The sequence below is a fragment of the Sipha flava genome, unplaced genomic scaffold, assembly GCF_003268045.1.
Source record: "Sipha flava isolate LNK unplaced genomic scaffold, YSA_version1 100_pilon_pilon, whole genome shotgun sequence".
NCBI lineage: Eukaryota > Metazoa > Arthropoda > Insecta > Hemiptera > Aphididae > Sipha > Sipha flava.
Window position 1 is genome coordinate 991569 of NW_020271714.1, and position 21893 is coordinate 1013461.

At 28.8% G+C, this 21893-nt stretch overlaps 2 protein-coding genes across 2 annotated transcripts; one reads left to right on the forward strand and one right to left on the reverse strand.

The window, feature by feature from the left end:
- Positions 1-655: 655 nt before the first annotated feature.
- LOC112679668 (probable multidrug resistance-associated protein lethal(2)03659) lies at positions 656-13545 on the reverse strand (the record flags this gene model as incomplete). The annotated part of the gene is made up of 26 exons (XM_025549561.1): positions 13449-13545; positions 12147-12231; positions 10231-10341; positions 10039-10173; positions 9023-9233; positions 5908-6130; positions 5682-5838; positions 5472-5610; positions 5283-5393; positions 4907-5194; positions 4680-4844; positions 4492-4613; positions 4287-4384; positions 4149-4234; positions 3647-4029; positions 3276-3577; positions 3141-3220; positions 2461-2611; positions 2283-2389; positions 2094-2217; positions 1862-2032; positions 1648-1775; positions 1341-1586; positions 1079-1251; positions 768-1008; positions 656-691 (listed from the first exon to the last, which is right to left on the reverse strand). Coding segments are annotated over exons 2-26 (4065 nt in total), but the record flags the coding sequence as incomplete, so codon positions are not given.
- Positions 13546-16885: 3340 nt separating this feature from the next.
- On the forward strand, positions 16886-20930 carry LOC112679984 (transcription factor Adf-1-like). The gene is made up of 2 exons (XM_025549948.1): positions 16886-17219; positions 20362-20930. The coding sequence occupies exons 1-2, from the start codon at positions 17087-17089 to the stop codon at positions 20910-20912; spliced, it is 684 nt and encodes a 227-aa protein (XP_025405733.1). The 5' UTR covers positions 16886-17086; the 3' UTR covers positions 20913-20930.
- The last annotated feature ends 963 nt before the right edge of the window (positions 20931-21893 follow it).

Genomic DNA, 21893 nt, shown 5'->3' on the forward strand with positions numbered 1-21893 from the left:
TATCACATAATATTGTATTAATAATATATATGGTTTACTTTAATCAATCCTCATTTTACATGTTGAGAAAAATCTACATTTTATTTGTGTAGGGATAGAAAATCAAATTCTGTTCAAACATAAGGTAAACAATATATCATACTAAAATATTGTATTTATAGAAATATTTCGGTTAGAGACTGTAGATTTAGATTTACAAAAACCATGTTCATTACCATCTAATATAAGCCTAAAAACACTTGATAACTTTGGTTCTAATAATTTTTCAAATAATTTAGAGAGTGTGTTTAATCTTGAAATAAGCCAATAATTACAAATATTAGACATTTGACCAGATTTAAAAATTAAGTAAATATATATAACATTAGTTTATTTGCATAATATATATATTTATATTTATCAAATACTGTAATATGCATAGTTTGTAACATTCCTAAATTACAATTTAATTAATGACAAAACTTGACAAACTCTTAAATGAAAATCTACAATTGACCAAATAATTTATTATGAAAACACAATACCTATAGTTTTTGGATTCATTAATAAACAAGAACAAAATTATTTTAAATTCTTTAAATTTTTAGTACTAAATCTGAATTTTATATTTTAGTTCAAAACATTAAACATCAACATCTTCAATAATAAATTTGATTTGAGGTTTATTAATTATTTGTGTCATTTTATAGCTCTGTAAAAATGAACAATCAAAAAATTAAATTAGTATTTTTATTTTTTTTTTTTATATGATAAAAAATAAATCTTACCTTAGCAGCTATACTGTGCAATACATCAGATGTAGCCTGTCCTGTTTGTTGAACCATTTTATACAAATATCCGTTTTGGTTTTTCAACAAATTGTATGGATGTTCAAATTCAACCATTTTACCTGCATCCATAACTAGCACTTTGTCAGAATCCATAACAGTATTCAAACGATGAGCAATTGTTAATACTGTGCAAGCTTGAAATTTATTTCTTATAGTATTTTGAATTAATGTGTCCGTTCTGAGATTAGTAAAATAATTTTAAATGAAATTATTATTATAATACTATTTTAAATTAAAATTTATCTTACTGTGCATCAACATTAGCAGTAGCTTCATCCAATACAAGAATTTTATTACTTCGCACTATAGCTCTAGCTAAACATACTAATTGTCTTTGTCCAACACTAAGATTAAAACCCCCTTCAGCCATTCTAGAATTGAGACAACCTGGTAATTCTTTAACAACATCTTTCAACTCAACCTAAAAAAATAATTATTTTTAAGTTAGAAATAATTATAAGTCTGTGTCTAATTTTTGATTATTTATTAAGAAATTAAAAGGCTTCTAACTTCTTCTAAAGCATTCCATAGAGCATTATCTGAATATTCATTGAAAGGATCTAAATTTGTTCGCATTGTTCCCGAAAATAAAACTGGTTCTTGAGGAATGATCGAAATTTTTGATCGCAGCTCATGTAATCCCAAATTATTTATATCTATATCATCAATAATAATGGAACCTTCATTAAGAGCTAACCTAAATAATGCACTTATTATAGATGATTTTCCAGCACCAGTTCTTCCAACAATTCCAATCTAAATACAAATTTATCATTATTAATTGTTTTGAAATATAAATAATAATACTAAAAATTACTTTTTCAGTTGGTTTAATATGAATATTGAGATTTTTTAAGACATGTGGTGTTTCCATGCCATAACGTAAATAAAAATTTTTAAACACAATTTCTCCTTTATGGGGCCATTCTTTTGGTGGTTTTTCATCTATGTATTATTATTTAATATGAATAAATATTACATGTAATAAGTATGGAATTAATTTGTATTTTTTTTTTGTATTTTAAAATTACCCTCAGAAGAATCAAAGGCAGATTCCTGTGGGATATTTGTATATTCTAGTACTCTTTCAACTGATGTCATCTGGTTTTCTAATTCTGCTGATTGTCTCATTCCCCATTGAAACATACCAGCTAATCCAATTGCTTGAGTAATAGCCAAACCAACGTCTCCTCCATAAAAAGCTTAGATAAAATAAAATTTAATATAATTAGATATAATTAATTTTTAACAAATTTAACTTACTATTTCTAACAACATAGAAGCTAAATATGACCACACCTATGTATACAAGACAAACCAAGTCCAACCAAAAACCAAATGCTCTACTTGAAGCAATAAATAAATACCATGCTGAAGAGTGTAAATCCTAAAATTTTATAGCATAATTGAAATCATTTTTAAATTTTAAAATACCTAATTACATTTACTAACTTGATGATTGTCAAATTCTTTAGATAAAATTTCTTCGGCTCCAAATGCTCTAATTGTTGTTAATCCTTGAAGGGATGCATTCAAATGAGCAAAAACCGGACTTCGTGCTAAATTTATTTTAATAATAACATTTAAAGTATTAAAACTCTATTCTATTAAGATAATTGTTTTTGCTTACTAACTCCTTCCAGTCGTTTGACACTTCGAGAAGTTGATATGTATATAACTCTAAGATAATAAAATACTATACCAACTATAATTAATGGTATGATAAGATAAATATTAACTAATCCAATAACAATAACAATCCCCAACAGTGTCAATCCAATCTAATAAAAACATTTAAATTTCTTATTAAAATGGTGTACATATACAATTTTTTTGGTGTGGTGATATAAACAAACAACAATTAAGCATGATCAATTTTAGCAAGCACTTTTGTCATATAGTTGAAAATTAATTTTATAAATGTATAATTTATATTTTAGTTAAAATGCAAACTATTACTTGCATTGCAAATTTAGTTGGATGCATTGGTAATTATTTCATTGTCATACTGTATACTATATCTAAGTAGTTTTATACAAAATAAAGAAGAAACAAAAATACATGATTGGTTATATAAAATTATGTTAATGAAAAATATTTGAAAGATTGTTTTCAAGTTAAAATAACTCTTAAATGGTACATTAAAATAATAAATAGTTTTTATTTTATTTTTTAATTTACACTCAAATAACCTACGCTTAAATTATATATTCACTGAAATATTGAATGTATTGAATTTTAAAATTAAATAGATCCCTTATTAAACTATACATACTACAAGATTATTAATTTAATGATTTTTTATATTACTTGTACAGAATCCATTAAAACCGTTGGTAATAACTCATCAATTGCACCCATATCTTTTGAAAATCTGTTAAGAATTCGTCCTAATAACATGATTGGTTGAAAAATGTATTCTAAATAAAATAACTATTAATTTACCTGATGAATTTGTATTAAAAAAGTTCATTGTAGCTCTAGTTATAACGTTGAACATATTATTGTGTAAATTCAAAGATGCTTTCATACAGACTAACACAAACATTGTGGACCTGATGAGAGTAGCCAATATTATCATTAATGTTATAACAGCAAAAACTATGAAACAAGCTTTTCTTGAAATTGTCCACCAGAGCAATGTATCAGATATTTCATTAGTTGTTAATGTGTTATTCTCTGCAGCTGTTAATATACTATTATTCACATTATCAGTATAACGATAAATATTTTCTTCTAAATTGACCCTAAAAAAATTATTAATATTTCATGTATTAATAAAATTTCTAAAATATATTAGTATTATTTTACAGTACCAAAATGTTATCCAGAAATCTCCGCCAGATGCTAAAACTTGTGTAAAAATACAAATAAACAGTAAAAATGAAATTTTAAGAACATTTCCGCCAGCAGAAAAGTATGATGAGTATACAGTAATTGAAACATCTCCAGAAGTAGAAGTTTCAGCTACTTGAATTGGTTCACTGAATATTTTTTCTTCGGTGGATGACCCAATACTTTGAATGGAAATTTGTCGAGTGAAAATTGTATGTAGGTCTAAAGTATTAGTATAAATATGTTCAGGATAAGATTCATTGTCCGATACAATTGTTGTTTCTACAGAAGGTTTTAGTAGTTCAGTGAAATCTAAACCGCTGACTTGAAGTTCCTGATATGAACCCTCACCTAATATAGTTGCCTCATAAGTAAAAATAAATATTAGTAATTTTAAAATTCTAACACAATCTTATTAATTGTATTATAGTAGATCATTTCTGAATTATGTTAGTTCATACGACACTAATAAACAATACTTACATTTTGCATTAAAATAATTTGATCTACTTTAGTTAAATATTGTAACTGATGAGTTATTAGAATACAAGTCTTTTCTTTGAGAAAACCTACAAAATTAATATTAGAAACATTGTATATTTTTTAAAATTATTAAGTTACCTTTAATACATTTATCAAATAAATGCTTGCCCACATGAGTATCAACAGCAGATAAAGGATCATCCAATAAATAAATATCTGCTTGTTTATAAACAGCTCTGAAATCAAAATAAAGAATTTTAAATATCAAAAACCAGAATCAACCCAAACCTTATTTATCTCTGTATGAAAAATGTTAACTATAATTTTCTTTCTTCAAGCTAACCTTGCTAAATTTATTCTCGCTTTTTGTCCACCACTAAGTTGAACTCCTCTTTCTCCTACTAGTGTTCTATCACCATAAGGAAGTTGTTCAAAATCCGTTCTTAATGCACATACATTTATAATCTGATTAAAGATAGGATTGAAAAGAATTAACATTAAGGATCAAAATATTTTTTTATTGGTTAATACTTTTTCATAACGTTCCTTATCCATTGGAGAACCAAACAATATGTTTTGCTGAACAGAACTAGAAAATAACCATGGTTCTTGTGATGCATAAGATACAACACCACACACTGAAATGTTTCCTTCAGACAGTGGCAATTCTTTCAAAATAGCATAAATTAATGAACTCTAATAAAAATAGAAAAATATATAACTTATACAATTTACTTGCACTTGATTGTACAATATACTTTTCCGGATCCTACAGGACCGATGACTGCAACCAATCGGCCAGGTCTTACACTAAGATTTATATTTTCTAAAGAATTTTCAGTTTGAGCATCTGTCCATTTAGCTGTAGCATTAGAAATAACTATGCCTAAATCATAAGATTGTGTAATTTTATTTTGATTTTCTACACTTGTTGGACTGACATTTCCATCGATCTCTATTTCTTTTTTATCATTGTTATCTGCTGCCTTTTGTTCTTTTGAACGATTGGCCACTTGATTTGTTTTTTCTTCGTATAATAAAAAATTCTATCAAAAAATGTAGATTTTTAAACATCCATACATCAAAATTATAAACAATTTTTTTTAATTTTCAAATATACGATGTATTTGATACCTGTAAACGTTTAATAGATACTAATAATTCGGCCATTTGTCCGATACCTTGAGGAAAGAATGAAGTCATTGTCATCCGTAAAATAGTATAGTACGAAGTTACGACGAAAACCTAAAATTGAATGAAAATTTGAATAATTGTATTCTGATCATGGTGTGCCCACTTCAAAATGTGTTCTAATCGGTTTACTTTTTGAGCAGTAATGAAGTTTCCAAGTAGCACATAAGAACATATACTGCAAAACAACGCAAGCCTAGTATGAAATGTCGTGAACGATCCAAAAATGGCTCTTATATAAGTGGCTCCTTTAATGTATTTAATTTCATCTCTATAACAAAATTCAACATATTAATTAATTGATGATGAAATAAAGTCTTATGTTAAGTTTTTAGTACGTACTTTCTTGCAAATTGTACGAGGTATGCAAAAGGTTTTTCCCAAGTATACATTTTAATCACTTGTATACCCGAAATAATTTCATTCATCAAACGCACCCTTTCATCAGTCCTAACGGCCGTCATTAATCGAAGTTCAGATGATTTTTTCCCCAACCAACCTTTATATTAAATATTTTCTTTATTTAATTATATTAATATCTAATATTCATCGAGTTAATTATACTGACCTTGTAATGGAATAAGCATGAGTAATACGCCTATTCCAAACAATGCCGAAACGCCTATTTCTTGCCACAAAAAATATGTGACAACAATTGTTTCCAGAGGACCAATTAATATATAGAGCACTAGTGTTATTGCTATGTCAAATCGATTTACATCATTTGATAATAAATTTACTACTTGACCAACTGTAGTTTCGCCAATAGCAGTTTTACTTAATCGTAAGGCCTATATTACACAATAAATAATTATATTTTAATGAATTACAAATGTATTTTACATCTAACAAAAATATTATTTAAGTACCTATTCAATAATATATTAAGATAGAAAGCCGATATAACTCAACAATATAACTATAAAACCAATTGCATATTTTAATATAAACTATACACAGGGGCAAACTGGCCAGAGAGTCAATGGGGTAATCGTCTCCCAGTCCCTGGGTAGAGTTGTACCCAGGGTCTGGGAGACAATTAGAAAATTATATATGCTCATAATATTAAAATATAATAGTAATATTAATTTTCTATTAGAATATATGAATTGAGATGAACTGAGCACTATTGTCTAGAAATAATTATTAGTTGTAACGTGATAATTAAGGTTAAGTTTTACATGCATTTGCATGTTTTTTTTCCTTAAGTTCAAATTGATCGGTTTTCAATGTGTGCACGATTTAGCCAATTTTAGATTAAATAGAACCATTTTTTTTGCAAATATTGAATTAATGCATTTAATTGCATATTTATAGATTTTTGAGAATCTAGTTAATTTTGTTAATTTTTCACTTAAATTTTCAAGTTTATATATTATTGCTAATTTTAAATTGTATTTATTTAATGAACGTTTATTTTTCGAATCGTCGTAAGTATACTACATACCTATATAATGTTATCTTGATCGGACGGCCGATAAAATTATCCACACGTTATTTAACGACGTACTTATTAGAGGTTTGCACGGGCCAAAACTGTTAGGGGACCTGCACGGTCCATATTTTCGACTGACGTATAAGGCCCGTCTCACAGACACGCATATCGTCCGCGACGTTTTCGAATTACATTATTTAAATTCATACGCGCCAAACCGACGAGAGCGCGTATGGGTTTTTTTCGATCGGTGTGTATGAACTCAAAACAATGTAAGTAAGCGGAAAAACGCCAAGTATGAATGTTCGGATCTGAAACGGGCCTAAAGCCTTAAAGATATTTTTCAAAGCACAGCTCAGCCCCAACGGATGTTTTATCATTAAAATTGAATTTTCGTACAAGTTTTATACATTTTAAAAAACCTCACCCAGACCATAATAAATTTTAAAATTTATTATAATTATATTATATAATGGGGTCCATATATCGTTTAAAAAAAGCTCGGCTCGCCCTGGATTTAAATAATAAGGGCCTGGCTCATGCTATGGTATCTAGTACTTATATTGCGAGACAGTACAGAAGTATTTCATTTCATTATTACGATTTATACACTATATTAGTATAAACTAATCTTTAATGTAATAATAACAAGTTATGATAAATAATACAATTTTTTATTGCAAATAAATCCCTAGTGATAATAATAGGTCCAGTTGATTAACGCCGGGCCCCTCAATACCCAGTCCACCCCTGTCTAAGCATAATACATCACTTAAATACTCATTTTCAGATTTCAAAATATGTTAACAATGATTTCGTAATAAAATAAATTGTAAAATAATGATATTATAAAAAAAAAAACAAGGTAAGTACTCTATTTTTAATTTTAATCAACCTTATAATATTTCCAAAATTAGATAAAATCCCATATTTTGTATTATAATTAAACAATTATTGTTAAATTGAATCATATTTTTTATCATGCCTGATATGGTATGGTGCAGAGGCGGATCCAGTATCTCATTTTTGGGGGGGCCCTTTTGAAAAATAACCAACTAAAATATACAAAATGTTAATTTTAAATATATCAAATAAAAATTACTACTTTTAAAAGTGATAATTTAAATATTAGTATCTAAATTACCGTGTTTGGCATAATCCTTTTAATTTGTGATTCAAAATATTCTTTAAAACAAATTGCCGTTTTGCAGAATCATTAAAAAACGCAATAACTTATTTCAATAGGCTGATAGTATTTCTGACAGAAGCCACTCGTAATTTAGATAAATAAGAAAAAGAAAATTTGAAACATGGATAGCGTACAGCTATTTAACATTCTTTTAAATATTAGTTATGGCACCAATATTTTTAAAATCGTTACACTCCATCCATCAATTCCTACGCCTATACAAATTTCAAATCGAGTGCAAGGTCTTTTAACATATCTAATACAATATGACCAATAGCAAGTTAATAATTTTTACTCTCCAGGTGTAACATCCATATTATTATAGTGGCGTAACCAAGAGAGGGGTCTAGAGGACTAAAGCCCTTTTCTCCTAGATCGTGTTTATGTGTATGTGCTATACTAGTAGATATACCGTAATTTAAGTATTTTATAACTTTGGTACAAACTTAATGTTTATTTATTATGTTTCTTAATAACGGATTTTGTCTTTGGTACACATTACTATCTTATTGGTGGTTATCATGAAGGTTTTTGGCGACTCTCGTCTAACACTACCATTTTACGAGTATAATCACTATACTGTTTATATTATGTCACAGCGATGGCATAATAGATCAAATGTATTTCAGTCTGGGAAGGGGGGGCAGGCCTCTAGCCCTCCCTCTGGATCCGTTACTGGTGTGTTGGAGCCAGTGGCGTGGCGAACTTAATTCACTAATAAGGTACAATAGTTAATTATAATTTATTGTCAAATCCACCAACCACAACAAAAATTTATTTATTTAAACAAGAATAATTTTTTAACACATATGATTACCTTCCAAGTTATGTTATTGTCTCTTCAAAATTAATTTTGGAATTTCTTTCACAACTCAAAAATATTGAACTTTCCAAACCCTGGGACACTCACCACACTTTTATAAAATTGAGACTCATGCCTTAAATAAAGTTTTTCATCACGCCACTGAGTAGAACGATCACATTAATGCTGATTTTGGGACTAGCATGAATCCAAGACTTTAAAAAGGTTTAAATTTTTTAATTTTAATATAACTGTACCTTATTATAAATGAGGTAACACATAGCCACACGCATCTTCATTCCTAGGTGCGTGATAAGCATATCGTAGGCTGTAAAACTAAAAATCTTCATCATAGTGGTTACCAACAAACAAATTCCATAAAATATGCCTAGATGAGATGATTTATCTGATGGCGTGTCTGGATCAAATTGAGCGATTACACGGCCCAAGAAGAATGGCTGGTAAGCACTACAAATTAGTCATATCAATACTCAACTAAAGTATCAGCATTTTTGTTAAAATATATTTAAACTCACTTATAAATTATAAATTACATATTATATAATCGATAAAAATTAACATATATAATATTAATATTTATAGAGGTCTTTATTCTAGGTCATTCAACTCTAAATATCATTACAACCAGTGTAATAAAAAACAATTTTGACTATTTATTGTAGTTTTCTACAGGAGTAGATCGAGGGGAGATGGTGTATAGGAGGTCAGTTGATCCACAGTTAATATTTATTGCCAATATTTCCACTTGAAGATTTCTTATAGTTTTAAGTGTGCCAACTATCGATAGAAGTTGATACTCAACTGGGAAAAATGCCCCAGTTAACCCTGCCTTAAAAAATACGCCACTGATTTAATTGTACAGTTAGACATATCTATGGCGGACCTCATGTAAGACTCCATAAAATAAAATATAAGTTAGTTGTTTTAAATGATAATTATGAATAAACTTAAAAACAGATATTATATGATCATATTGTGCTTTTTATTACATTGAATACACTTATAATCTAATTTCAGCCCTAATAAGTGGCCTCTTGAAAAAGTCAGATCCACAGCTCTCTAACTGTGGATCCACCCCGGATCTTCTACAAGAAGATTATTCAAAATTTGTTAGTGAATTATGTTCAATAACTACCCAAATACCCAGTCTAAAAAAAAATATTTTTGATTTCAAATTCAAACATAATGTAAATTATGTTATTTCTAATGGTTACTCAAATCATTTTTGTTTTTAAAGAAAATTAATTCTTACCTTAAAAAAATTTCAGTAATTGTGCGAAAAATTCCATATAACAAAAATGCTGGTCCAAACATTTGAATTAAAGCTCTTCGTAGACTAGGTTTTTTTTTTGTCTTTCTCGCTCTAATTAACTCCATTTTCCATTTCCTTTAATGAAAAAAGTATATATAATGAAAATAATAAATTTAATATTGAATAATTAACTTCTCTAGTTGATTTCCTAATATTGCTGACGCATGTGTATCTAATGTTGTATATAAATCATTTACTTCTAAATCTCTTTTTTTTCCTGTTTTGAATAGATTTAAAGTCCACCTAAATAAAATCAACAGAGACAAATTAAAATATGTATTATTACTGCAACAAATTATAGTTACCAATTATATTTAAAATATATTAATTTAATAAACTTGATGATTCTTTCTGTGCATTTATTGAATGATTTATTTGATCAATACATAAGAATATGACATCAATCATTAAAAGGTACTGAATAATTGATACCAGATTACTACCGAATTTTCAATACCTAATACTAAAGAAAGAGGTGGATACCCGTATAGAGTGCCATCGTTAAGCTTAATTTAGACGATTGTCTAGGACCTCGCACTTAAAATAAATTTGGAGGCTCACAATTGATCAAGTTAAAATAGTTAAGATTATAGGTGTAAGGAAATTTTACTGATTTTGCCTAGGGTCTTGCTAAAGCTTGCGACGACATGTCCATATAAATTATTAATATTATACATCAATATAAAAAAATAGTTTATCGGTTATACATATTGTATTGTACCATTTACATGTTCATTTTGCAAACAAATAATTATTAGAATTTACGAAAAAAAGAAGGTACAAAAAAACTAAATAGTGTTGTACAGAGACATAGTAGGAATCAAGTTAAGTTTCATAGAATATTAAGCTGTATATACTCAATATAAAATGGAAATTATACAATATTTATAATTCCAACCTTAGTCACCAGACTTAGTTCAATGATAAGTAGAAAATTTTAACATAAATTATATCCATAGTTCAAAAACTCACCTATACAATGTTATTATAATATTATAGAGCGACATTTTTTTATACTTAACATAGGCGCCGTAATGGAGGACAAAGAAAAAATTAATATAAAAAAATAATGAATAATGAAAAAAAATAATAAAATAACACTTATATTAAATTTTATATTAATTAGTTATGATTTATAACTTAATACATTTAAATAATTATTAAATAAATTAAATAATAATTGAGGTCATCTAGGATTTTGCAAATTTTTAATTACCATAAGTAATGACATTATTAATGCTTTAGCTGAGTTGGGACATTCAGATAAATTCATATATAACGTCAAAAATAAAAACAAATGTCCTTTACCCTTATTCTTTGTGGATATTTTAACACAAAACAATAACAAAGACGTTCTTGAAAGTAAGTCTCTACTCAATACCGAAATCTCGATTGAGAAATCACATAAGAAACATGGTCCTCACAATGTCACAACGTCAATCCTACGGACACACACGAAATATTTACCACCACGAACCTAAATGCGTTAAGTGTGGTGATAATCTCCCCACGAACGAGTGCTCCAAAGATCATCACAGTCCTGTCATATGTGCTCTTTGCAATGAGGAACACACAGCTAACTACAAAGGATGCTCAGTTTACAAAGCTGCTCTCAAAAAAAACAGTTCCAAAAGTTACTCCAGTCAAAAACTGATTCCAACGCCCTGTCTAAAACTAAATCGTATGCGGAAACCACCAAAAATCAAAACTCATTCATAGAACACAAAATTGCCGATACTCTTTCAAGTCTTATATCTAATTTAAAATCACTAATTAGTCCCCTTATCTCTCTTCTTTCTACAGTCTTAAAAGCTCTTACAACTAACAGCAGTATTTAAATTAAGAATAATCTAATTATATTCATTATCAATTTCAATTAAAAAATAAAATATTAATACTACCAATGTTATAAATACATATATAAACATCATTATATAATTATTATTAGTTTATATTATAAGAATCTCAAACTTATAATAGCACTCAGTGTGCTGAAATATTTTAATCCACAATAAATATAAAAAGAAATAGTATGATAATAATAATACCCAAATGTGAGGATTTCAAAAAGGTTGGCATTATTTCTAGGGTGTGGAGGTCGTTTTTCTTTAAAACCAACGTCCATTTTTTAATCTGAAACAATTGAAATTTATGAGAACAATTCAAAAAATAAATGAAGTCCATTTAAATAATTGCTTAACAATTACACTAAGTACCATTATAATTAATATGTTTGAAAATTTTAACTTAAATGTATTTATTAAATTAAATACTAACTACAAATAAAGGGTAGATCGAGAAATTGTTCATGGGAGGAGAGGCGCATAGCCATATGTAATATATATTAAAATAGGATATATGTATGGTTAGTTGTAAATTTAGAAATTAATTAAGTTTTATGACAGTTAAAGGAATAAAATAATATAAGTTTTCGTTGTTTTTCTTTAGAAAATCTATTCATTACATTTTTTAGGTTATTTGTACTGTCAATATTTAAATCCTTATGGATATACATAAAATTCAACCTTGTTAATCTTTCATTTCTCATTCTTGTTCTTAACCAAGTTTTAAGCAACCTTAAAGAAGAAAAACTTTTTTTCTGCTGTTGCGACAGAAATTTGCAATAAAAATAAAATGTTAAGAAATTTTGTATGTATAAAATAGTAAATTTGATCTAAATAATTAAATGTCACATGAGCAAAATTTATATTTTTAATTTCAAAATTTACTAATAAAAAACTATTGGTTTTTTCCACAGAAATGACCGAACTGAAACCAGCGAAGGTCAATGATTTCCTACAATAACGAAGATAACGTTTCAATAATTTTTATTACAGTTTACTTTATGATATTAGTATGGGCATATTTTAGAAGGGCGAAAGGGCAATCACTCCCCCCTGAATCCGTATTTAAGGACTTTATTAAAATGTGATATACACATTTTAAATTTTTTTAATGTGGATTATTTTATAACGAAATCAAATTATGCGTGGCTATGAGTACTGAATTGAGCTCTTTGTCGGATCCATACTTAGTGAAAAATCAAATAAAACACAAACGTAACTTGCAAGATTCTTGCATATTATGTTTTAAAATATAAAAATGTGAAGGTATCAAGTTAAATATTAACCTAATTTGATATTTAAATACTTATTTTTAACTGTCTGATATGAAGATATATACTTTATATAGTTTCATAAGTTACCAAATCGAACACTATAATAAATGTTTATATTAGTTAAAAGGGTCTTACAATCATAAGTTGTTTACTTTTAAAAAATAAATGAATTTTTGTTTACTCTCTGATCTTTATTGAAATAAATATTTATTAAAATCATAAAATTACTTACCAATGTTAATATTCTGTTAGTATATGGTAGTAGCTTATCCATGAACAACTCACAAACCTAATAACATAAATCTTCTTTAAAATTTGGCAAAAGATAAATAAATATAACATTTCAAAATGATTTTACTATTATTATGTAATGGTTTTTCTTTTTTTTTTTGATTTTATCACACTTTATTTTTATGTCAGTTGTAGATTCAATTTGTTATATAATAGAATATAAAAAAAACATACAACGTTATCTTATACATAAATTACTTTTCGAAATATGAAGCACGGGTGAATAGTGCATCTTATTCATTTAAAAAAAAAAATTAAAGCATAATATACCGTTTAATATATTTATTTTTTTTTTTTTTTTTAGGACCGAATAGAATGTAATATATTGAAAGTGGAAATGTTATGATTTCTAGGATATTTTATATAATTCTAATTATTATTTTATCTAAAACTTTAAATTTATTGAATTACATATATTATACACGTAAGAAATATCACTACAGAAATTAAATAATGTATAATCAGTTCTGTTGCGCCGAGGCACGTTCAAATGCCGTTTGCCGTGACAACCTACGGGTACAAGCCACAAGATTACAAATAACAATAATTAATAAATATATATTACCAGTGGCGTAGCCAGGGGGGATTTTAAGAGTTCAAACCCCCTCTCCTCTTGGCCTAAAATAAAGGGAGGACGTTATTGTCCTATCAATGTCTTTATAATCTACGATTTATATAGGTATGATGAGAATTATTTTAAATAATCAATTTAAATTTTATAATGGCTTTTTGACGAGCAAGTGGCTTTATATCGTGTAGTACTATATTATACGATATTGCGTACCTATCGATATCAGTTTTATACACATTATACCTAACTTAGAATGTAAATGCTAATATTAGGTATATAAATATTTTTAGTTAATACTTGTACTTATATTAAAATTTAATAAAGTTTTTATTTTAATTTTATACTTTTACCTGTGTATCTACGAATATATTAAGTCAATAAATGTGCACTCTGTACAATTGTTATAAATAATAATAACGTTCACAAATAGGTATCATTATTCGTCTAATCAAAGATGTATTATTTAATTAGCGTACAACTCATTGGACCATTTACAGTTTTACCATCCCGGGACAATATATTCTAGTGATGTGCAAAAACATAACTACCCCCCCCCCTGGGATAATTCCTAGCTACGCCACTGTGTTTTACAATAAAAAGTCAAGGTAAAAATATAACACATTTTATAGTTAACAAAATTATGCAAATCCTTAATACTATATACTGTTTATTTTGACTTAAATAATAGTATTGATAATAGACTATTCTATAATCAATAATACTAGGTATTCAATACTAGCTATTCATATTCCAAACTTGGAAAATTTTTAAATTTTAACCTAGACATCGGAGAAAATTTTGTTTTTTTGAGGGGTACAACCCCTTACCCTCCCCCCTGCGTGCGCCACTACTGCGCTAACATTTTCGGGTACTCGATGGTTTTTGATATACGTAAACAGTTTAGCTAAATCTTAACTGCTAAGAGGTAATCAGTATTAAATTATACATTACACAATTATTCAAATAAAAAATATTAAAATATTTCGTCTTTTAAATTAACAAAATTACGTTTTAAAAATAAAATCTTTAGTATTTTATGTGAGTGTTATTAGTGATATTAAATTTTGTTATCATAGTTATTGGTTGGTTTTTATTTTACGATTAATTTATTTCTGGTGTGATATTCGTATCTAAATATTAAAATATTGTACTATTGTCATTCGCCTCTATGCCTGATGATTTAACTAATGAAATGTTGAATGATGGAATAGTAAGCTACTCATACGAAAAAAAATATGAAATAAAAAATAAAAGACCGTGTCCCATTTATCATAAATACATGTAAAGTTATAAATGGTGGGGTGACTGTAACATATTATTTTAATGTCTCCCCAACTTAAATACTCATGCTTTGCCACTGCATATACAGCTGCTGGGATTTTGATAAGATTCCCACAGCTTTAACAATATTTCGTCATCGGAAGAGTCACAAAACTCCATCACGTGTAATTTTTGTATTTCTATTTGTTTTAATATTATAATTGTTAATTATTAATATAAAATATTATACAAAAAGTTTACTTAACTATTGTTTAATTCTACTACCAATAGAAATAAATTATTATTGATAAAAATATCAGCTGATTAATCTACACCAAAACCGTTTGTTTTGAAGGCGGGTAATCTGATCACACCCCTCACACTTCACCCAGACACTACACTAATTAGTGTACACTTTTTTTTTCCTACACGAACAAACCTAATGAGTATACAAATCATAACGGGTACCTCTGAAATTTTGTAAATTGGGTAATACCCATAAAACCCGGGTATCCGGGTATCAAAAGCACTAGTCTTGGTAGCGAAGCACGACGGTGTTACGCAGAAATTAGAATGACGTTGAAAAGAAGTAAAATATGACCACGCCGACAGTTGTGTACAGTGGCGTGCCGAGATAAAAATGTTTTTGATGCCAATTGCAAAGTCTAGTTTACCACCCACCCACCCATATTTAAATTCATATTATTATTATACATATATTATATACATATTATTATCCAACAACCACCCACTCCTTTTTAACTTGATGCCTGGGCATCATTTAGACCTATATTCGGCACGCCACTGGTTGTATACATAACTAACAATTCATTTAGAAAAAAAAAATTACGCTGAAGACAATATTTAGAAGCCGCAAAAACGGTTTGGCTATCGCACTAACTAGATTTTGTTGATATCCGACGCGAACAAGTACTGTATAAAGGTCGATCCACACATATCAGTGACGTGACGGGACGTGAATACCCTTCAGTAAGCTTCAGTGAAAAAAATATATATGAATACACGACCTGCACATGCACCCCTAGAATACAAACGGCATAACTCAGAAATAGTAATTAATGAGAAAATGCAATTTAAGATTTTAAGAATTTTCAAAACCGTCCGAAAACATAATTTTTTGTAATATTTTGACTTTTTTATTTTTAATTAGTTGTCATTAATCATTGTTTTCTATTTTCATAGGAGTTTAAGGAATTCTGTAATACTCAACACCACAAAAAAAAAAAATAAATAAATCAACTTTAATAATAAACAATCCAAATACAAATATTTTATAATTTTATATCACATTCTACTTTGATAGAAAAAAAATAGATGAGCGCAAATAATAGATATTTATCTCGCCATTTCAGCAGTGGTGCCAACTCAAAATCGACATTTTTAGAGCTATGCCATTAGTACTCTAGGATGCTCGGAATACTGGTACGGTCCATACCACGAACATATAACTAATACCTTTACTATTGTGAACCGTACCAGTATTCCGCGTTTATACAGACCGTACCAATTTTCCGTTTACCGTACTCTAGGGTTGTTACATTGTGGTGGACGGCGCGTGTTCAGACCATAGAGTAATATATTACCTACTCTATGGTTCAGACACGGCAAACACAGTGAAGCTCCGGCGATCACAGTGCTCGTGAGGCATCCGTGACAGAAATAAAAGTACGTCGTCAACGATATTATTTGTTTTTCACGGACGTCAAAACACAAATTTGATTAACGTAATGAATGATGAACTTTTGATTGAGTTAGTGCAGAAAAGACCGGTTCTTTATGATTTAAAGAACCCAAAATATTTAAATGCCGATTGGAAGGGCAGAGTATGGCAGGAAATTGGCGAGAAAATGAAGATTGATGGTGAGTATTTAAAATAACAGTAATCTATATATATATATATAAAATCCAAATAACACATAGTCACCAATCGCTGTAACTCAAAAACTACGCAACGTACGAAATTGAAATTCGGAATAGAGGTTCTTCTCATATTTTCACCGTGTAATAAGAAAGGATTTTTCGAAAATTGTATATTTAAGGGTCGAAATAGTTTCAGACTAGGTGTATACATTTTTTATTTTTTTGGTTACCTAGGAAATATTTGATTTAATATGTTGATTTTAATAATCACCGATTAAGAATTATGTAAATTATTAAAATGTATAATTTATACATTTTAATAATTTACAAGTTGTATACAACATTTATTCAAATTATATTGTAAGCAGTGCTTGACTTGAGGGGGGACGCACGGGGACGGCTCATATAGTAAACGGTACAGCAAGGCGTAATAGACATTGCTATATTTAATATTTACTCATTACAATACAATATTGTTTCAAACGTTATTTTGGGTGATTTATACTTAAAAAGGGTTCTACGGTAATACCTAAAAGGAGTTGAACACTCACAATTTTCTCAACGGACGACGTCAGGTATTACTCACTCATTGATCATCGCTACATCTCAAAACTATATAAACTTGCAATTTTACATGGTGGTCCTTCAATATTCAATACATGCAATGAGAAGGGATTTTATAAAATATTATAACCGGAAAATACGATAATTCAGAGTTAATTCAGCGTACCGATTCATTTGAACTTTCATTTCATTTGTTTTATAACCACTAACAGTTACACCAAACTTGGCTTTAAATAGTGTAAGGTAATAATCCATTAAAACCTATATCACGGCCAAGAATGTTCCGTACGAAGCTGATAATCAAGCTAGTAGTAATATAAAAGTAGTGATAGAAACAATATAGTAATGGAAACAATTATATTAGTATATTAGATGTGTATATTATATACACATATAGGTAGGCTTTATATAATAGCATTTTTTTGTTTCCGTCTTAAGCCGGTTTTACACGAGTCGTGTACTTTGCGAACGATACTCTGCGAGTGTAATTGATAAATTTGTACAATGTACGATGTTAGTAATTATGTTGCTCCTCCACGACTCGTGTGCTAGCCGATTATTCGTCAATTGTATATACTTTGCTTGTCATCGCCAGTGCTCCTACATAATTCGTAATCGCCAAATATATTTTGTTCGAAATAATGAAATACGAAATTTGCCTCGGATCAAAATGGATATTGATGACAAAAAGATGGCTTGTGCCACATTTGCGGTAGTGTGTGCTGTTTAATTTTATATTAAGAGGACGCCACACCAAAAGTAAAACGTATAGAACGCCTATTAGGTGTTTTCAATAAGCGCAAGCACGCGAGCGAGTACGTCGACAAGCCCATCATTCGTAGCCGTCGACCGCGCGCCGGTCTGACGAGCGCTAGTTCGGGAGTTCAAATTATTATTCCATGAACCTTCATCAAGTACTGTGAACCATAAAATGCATATACGTGCATAGAACATCATACCCTGCTGCAATATTTTTAATATTCATGGCCTGCGCATACCTAGCTAAAATGTATAGTTACTGCTAGCCTAACTATCTTCACCAACATGTAGATTATAAAATCATTATTATAATATATTTTAAACCATGCTTAACACATTTTTACTTTTTGAGTTATAAATAAAGACATTCCGAATAAAAAAAAAAATAACTATTATCTGATGATTTAATTCTTACAGAACATAGCACATTTTTACATAAATTTATAAGAATATTTCACTTACGGTTTTCACAAACTCCTTACATAATTATATACTAAAGATGACCAAAAAAAAATCCAAAAGAAGATATCTTTTATCTTAAAATATAAGTCGAGATAGACTATAAATAGAAGTACGATTGATGAATATTCGCCGATTACACGATTCGTATGAGATCGGCTTTAGTACAATCTAACAAATTATATTATCGTTCACTATGTATACTTGTAAGTATATCATTAGTGGTTTCAAGCACTTTAAAATAGTTATCATCATCTATTAATAGCCAATTCTGTATCATTTAAACTAATAATATTTTCGTAATTATATACCAAGTATTTGTATTTAAATACAATTTTAAAAGTATTTTTTAAATGACTGACATAATGAATGATATAAACACAATTAAAATTAAATATTTTTTTATTTGTAACCAACATTTGCCAACATTGCAGTCATATATTATTATACCCATGCCAGTTTAGTACATGTGATTGCCATGGAATTGATCCAGCTATAGAAGAAAAATAATTTTCGAATGCATTTCTAAGTTGAAAAGATTCTCTGGTAGCATTCCCACCTTGATAGGACAGGTTCCTTATTGCTAAATATACTTGAATTTTGTCGTTATCAGTAGTATCTCTTCTGATGATAGGTGCAGCCTCATATTTTCATATGAAATTGTACAAGACACAGCTGGTCAATATTATGTTGTCTACATTATGTGGTAATGATTTTATCCGTCTGTTGTACAATCTGAAATGTTGACATAAGATTTCGAAACTCTTCTTGCATCACTGAACGCCTAGTTCCTGGCCAGGGTAAGGGCGCATAATATGAGTTTAATGGAAATGCCTCATAACCAACAATTATGTGATGTAATTTAGTGTTTATACCCGGAAGTGGTGAAGGTCCAGACACCGACAAATTGCCCAATTCAAATGCTTTACCAATGTTAGAATGTACCCAAATACCTCCATCACTGTTTCGACCATTTGCAGCTGTATCTACTGAAATGAAGTTGAAATTTGCATTAAATATACCAAGCAACACAAATGAAAAAAAAAAATTCTTGTAATTGAAAAATTGATAACCACTATTTGATGGAGCCTGTATGCAGCAATGCTTTCCACCAACAGCTGCTGTAAAATTTGGGAAACTCCAAGTAAATCTAAACTATTGTGCGTATCTTTTTCTAATGGTTCAGGCATCACTTTATTCATTAAAGCTTTAAGAATAACTCTATATATTTCGACTACTATTGACTATACAATGGAGTGCCCAATCCGGTTAGGTAGCTGAGTGATATTGTTTTGAATAAATCGCCGGTAGCCAAATATCTGAAAAATTTCATATAATTTTATGTTTTTTGTTTACACAGGTGGTAATTGCAAAACAAGGTGGAATAACATACGAAACAACTTCAGAAAATCTTTGAGTAAAAGAAGAACCACAAGTGGACAATCTTCTAAAAAAATGAAACAGTACAGATTTGAAAGCCAGCTACAGTTTTTGCTGAAATACATGGAAGAATGTAAAACAGAGGGGAACATTGGATGTCCTGACACTGAATATGCAGAAATTGATAATGACGATGAAGCAAAAGAATCTCAAACAACCGATACATCTAATTCTCCAGAAATAGACGATATACTTTCTTCCTCTGCTGTTGTGTTTACTAAGCCTGTTAGAAAAAAGAACACCCAACCTGAGGCAGCAGCTTCTACACTCATGAAGTATATACTTAAAGAAGAGAAAAAATCGAGCACAAGTGGACAACCTACTGTAACTTTGGACAATCCCATTGACTGTTTCCTGTTTGGGATATCGCCAACTTTAAAATTGCTACCTCCATACTTGCAAAATTTAGCAAAGACCGAAATTTTTTCTACAGTGCAAAAATTTGAATTACATACGATGCAAATGTCCTAACCTAAGGATTCAAACCAATTGGAAACCATTGATGACACTTCCTCTTCTCAAAAAAACAAAAGCAAAAACATATTAGGAAAATTTCATATCTTGATTAAATATAAAGTATATTATTATAATAATAAATATAATATAAATTTAAATTTTTCTGAAAAAGTATAAATCAGAAATACTTACCTCAAACAAACCAGTCTTTTTCTTGCAGAAATAGCCCGTCTCCAATACGTATTTTTTTTAGTGATATACTTCTTCACTCTCAAATCACAAAATGCATTTTGGCTCAGTCTAAAATATTCATAAAATTTGCATTCGTGATCCACCAATCCTCTATATAATGTTGAAAATTCTTCTGTGTCTTGAATCATCCATATGGGATGAACCCAATGTTTTATTTTTTCCTTCTTTTCTTCCTCATCCAAAAGCTATGCTATTACAGCAAGATTTTTTTTACTGAAATCCATAGTACACTTTTATTTCTGAATAACAATAAAAAACAAAACATACGAGGCAAGCCTTCTAAATACTACTGACACGAAAAAGTACGGTATTGTGAGGATGTTAGTGAAATATTAATTTTTATTGACTGTATATTTCTGACGATGAATTTTTAATTTAAAACCGATCATACAATACAAATACAATAATAATTCAGACTAAGAATTTATTCATTTCTGTATAATAAACTATTTGCTTATTTATTTATATATTAATTCAAATTAAATAATTTTTTAACTTACATTTCTTCTTCTGCTTCTTCTTCGTCTGGCATCTCAACTCTCTAAGAATTTTTGCCATTATTGCTACACTTCGCAACTTATCTGTCTTGAACTACCTTTCTCCTATCCTCAACTCCAAGGCTTTTTAGATCTTCCACCACATCAATCCATCTTATTCTAGGTTTTCCTCTAGGTCTTTTTCTTCATGGTCTCCATTTCAATGCTACTCTCACTGCTTCGTTCTATCCTCTTCATTATGTGACAT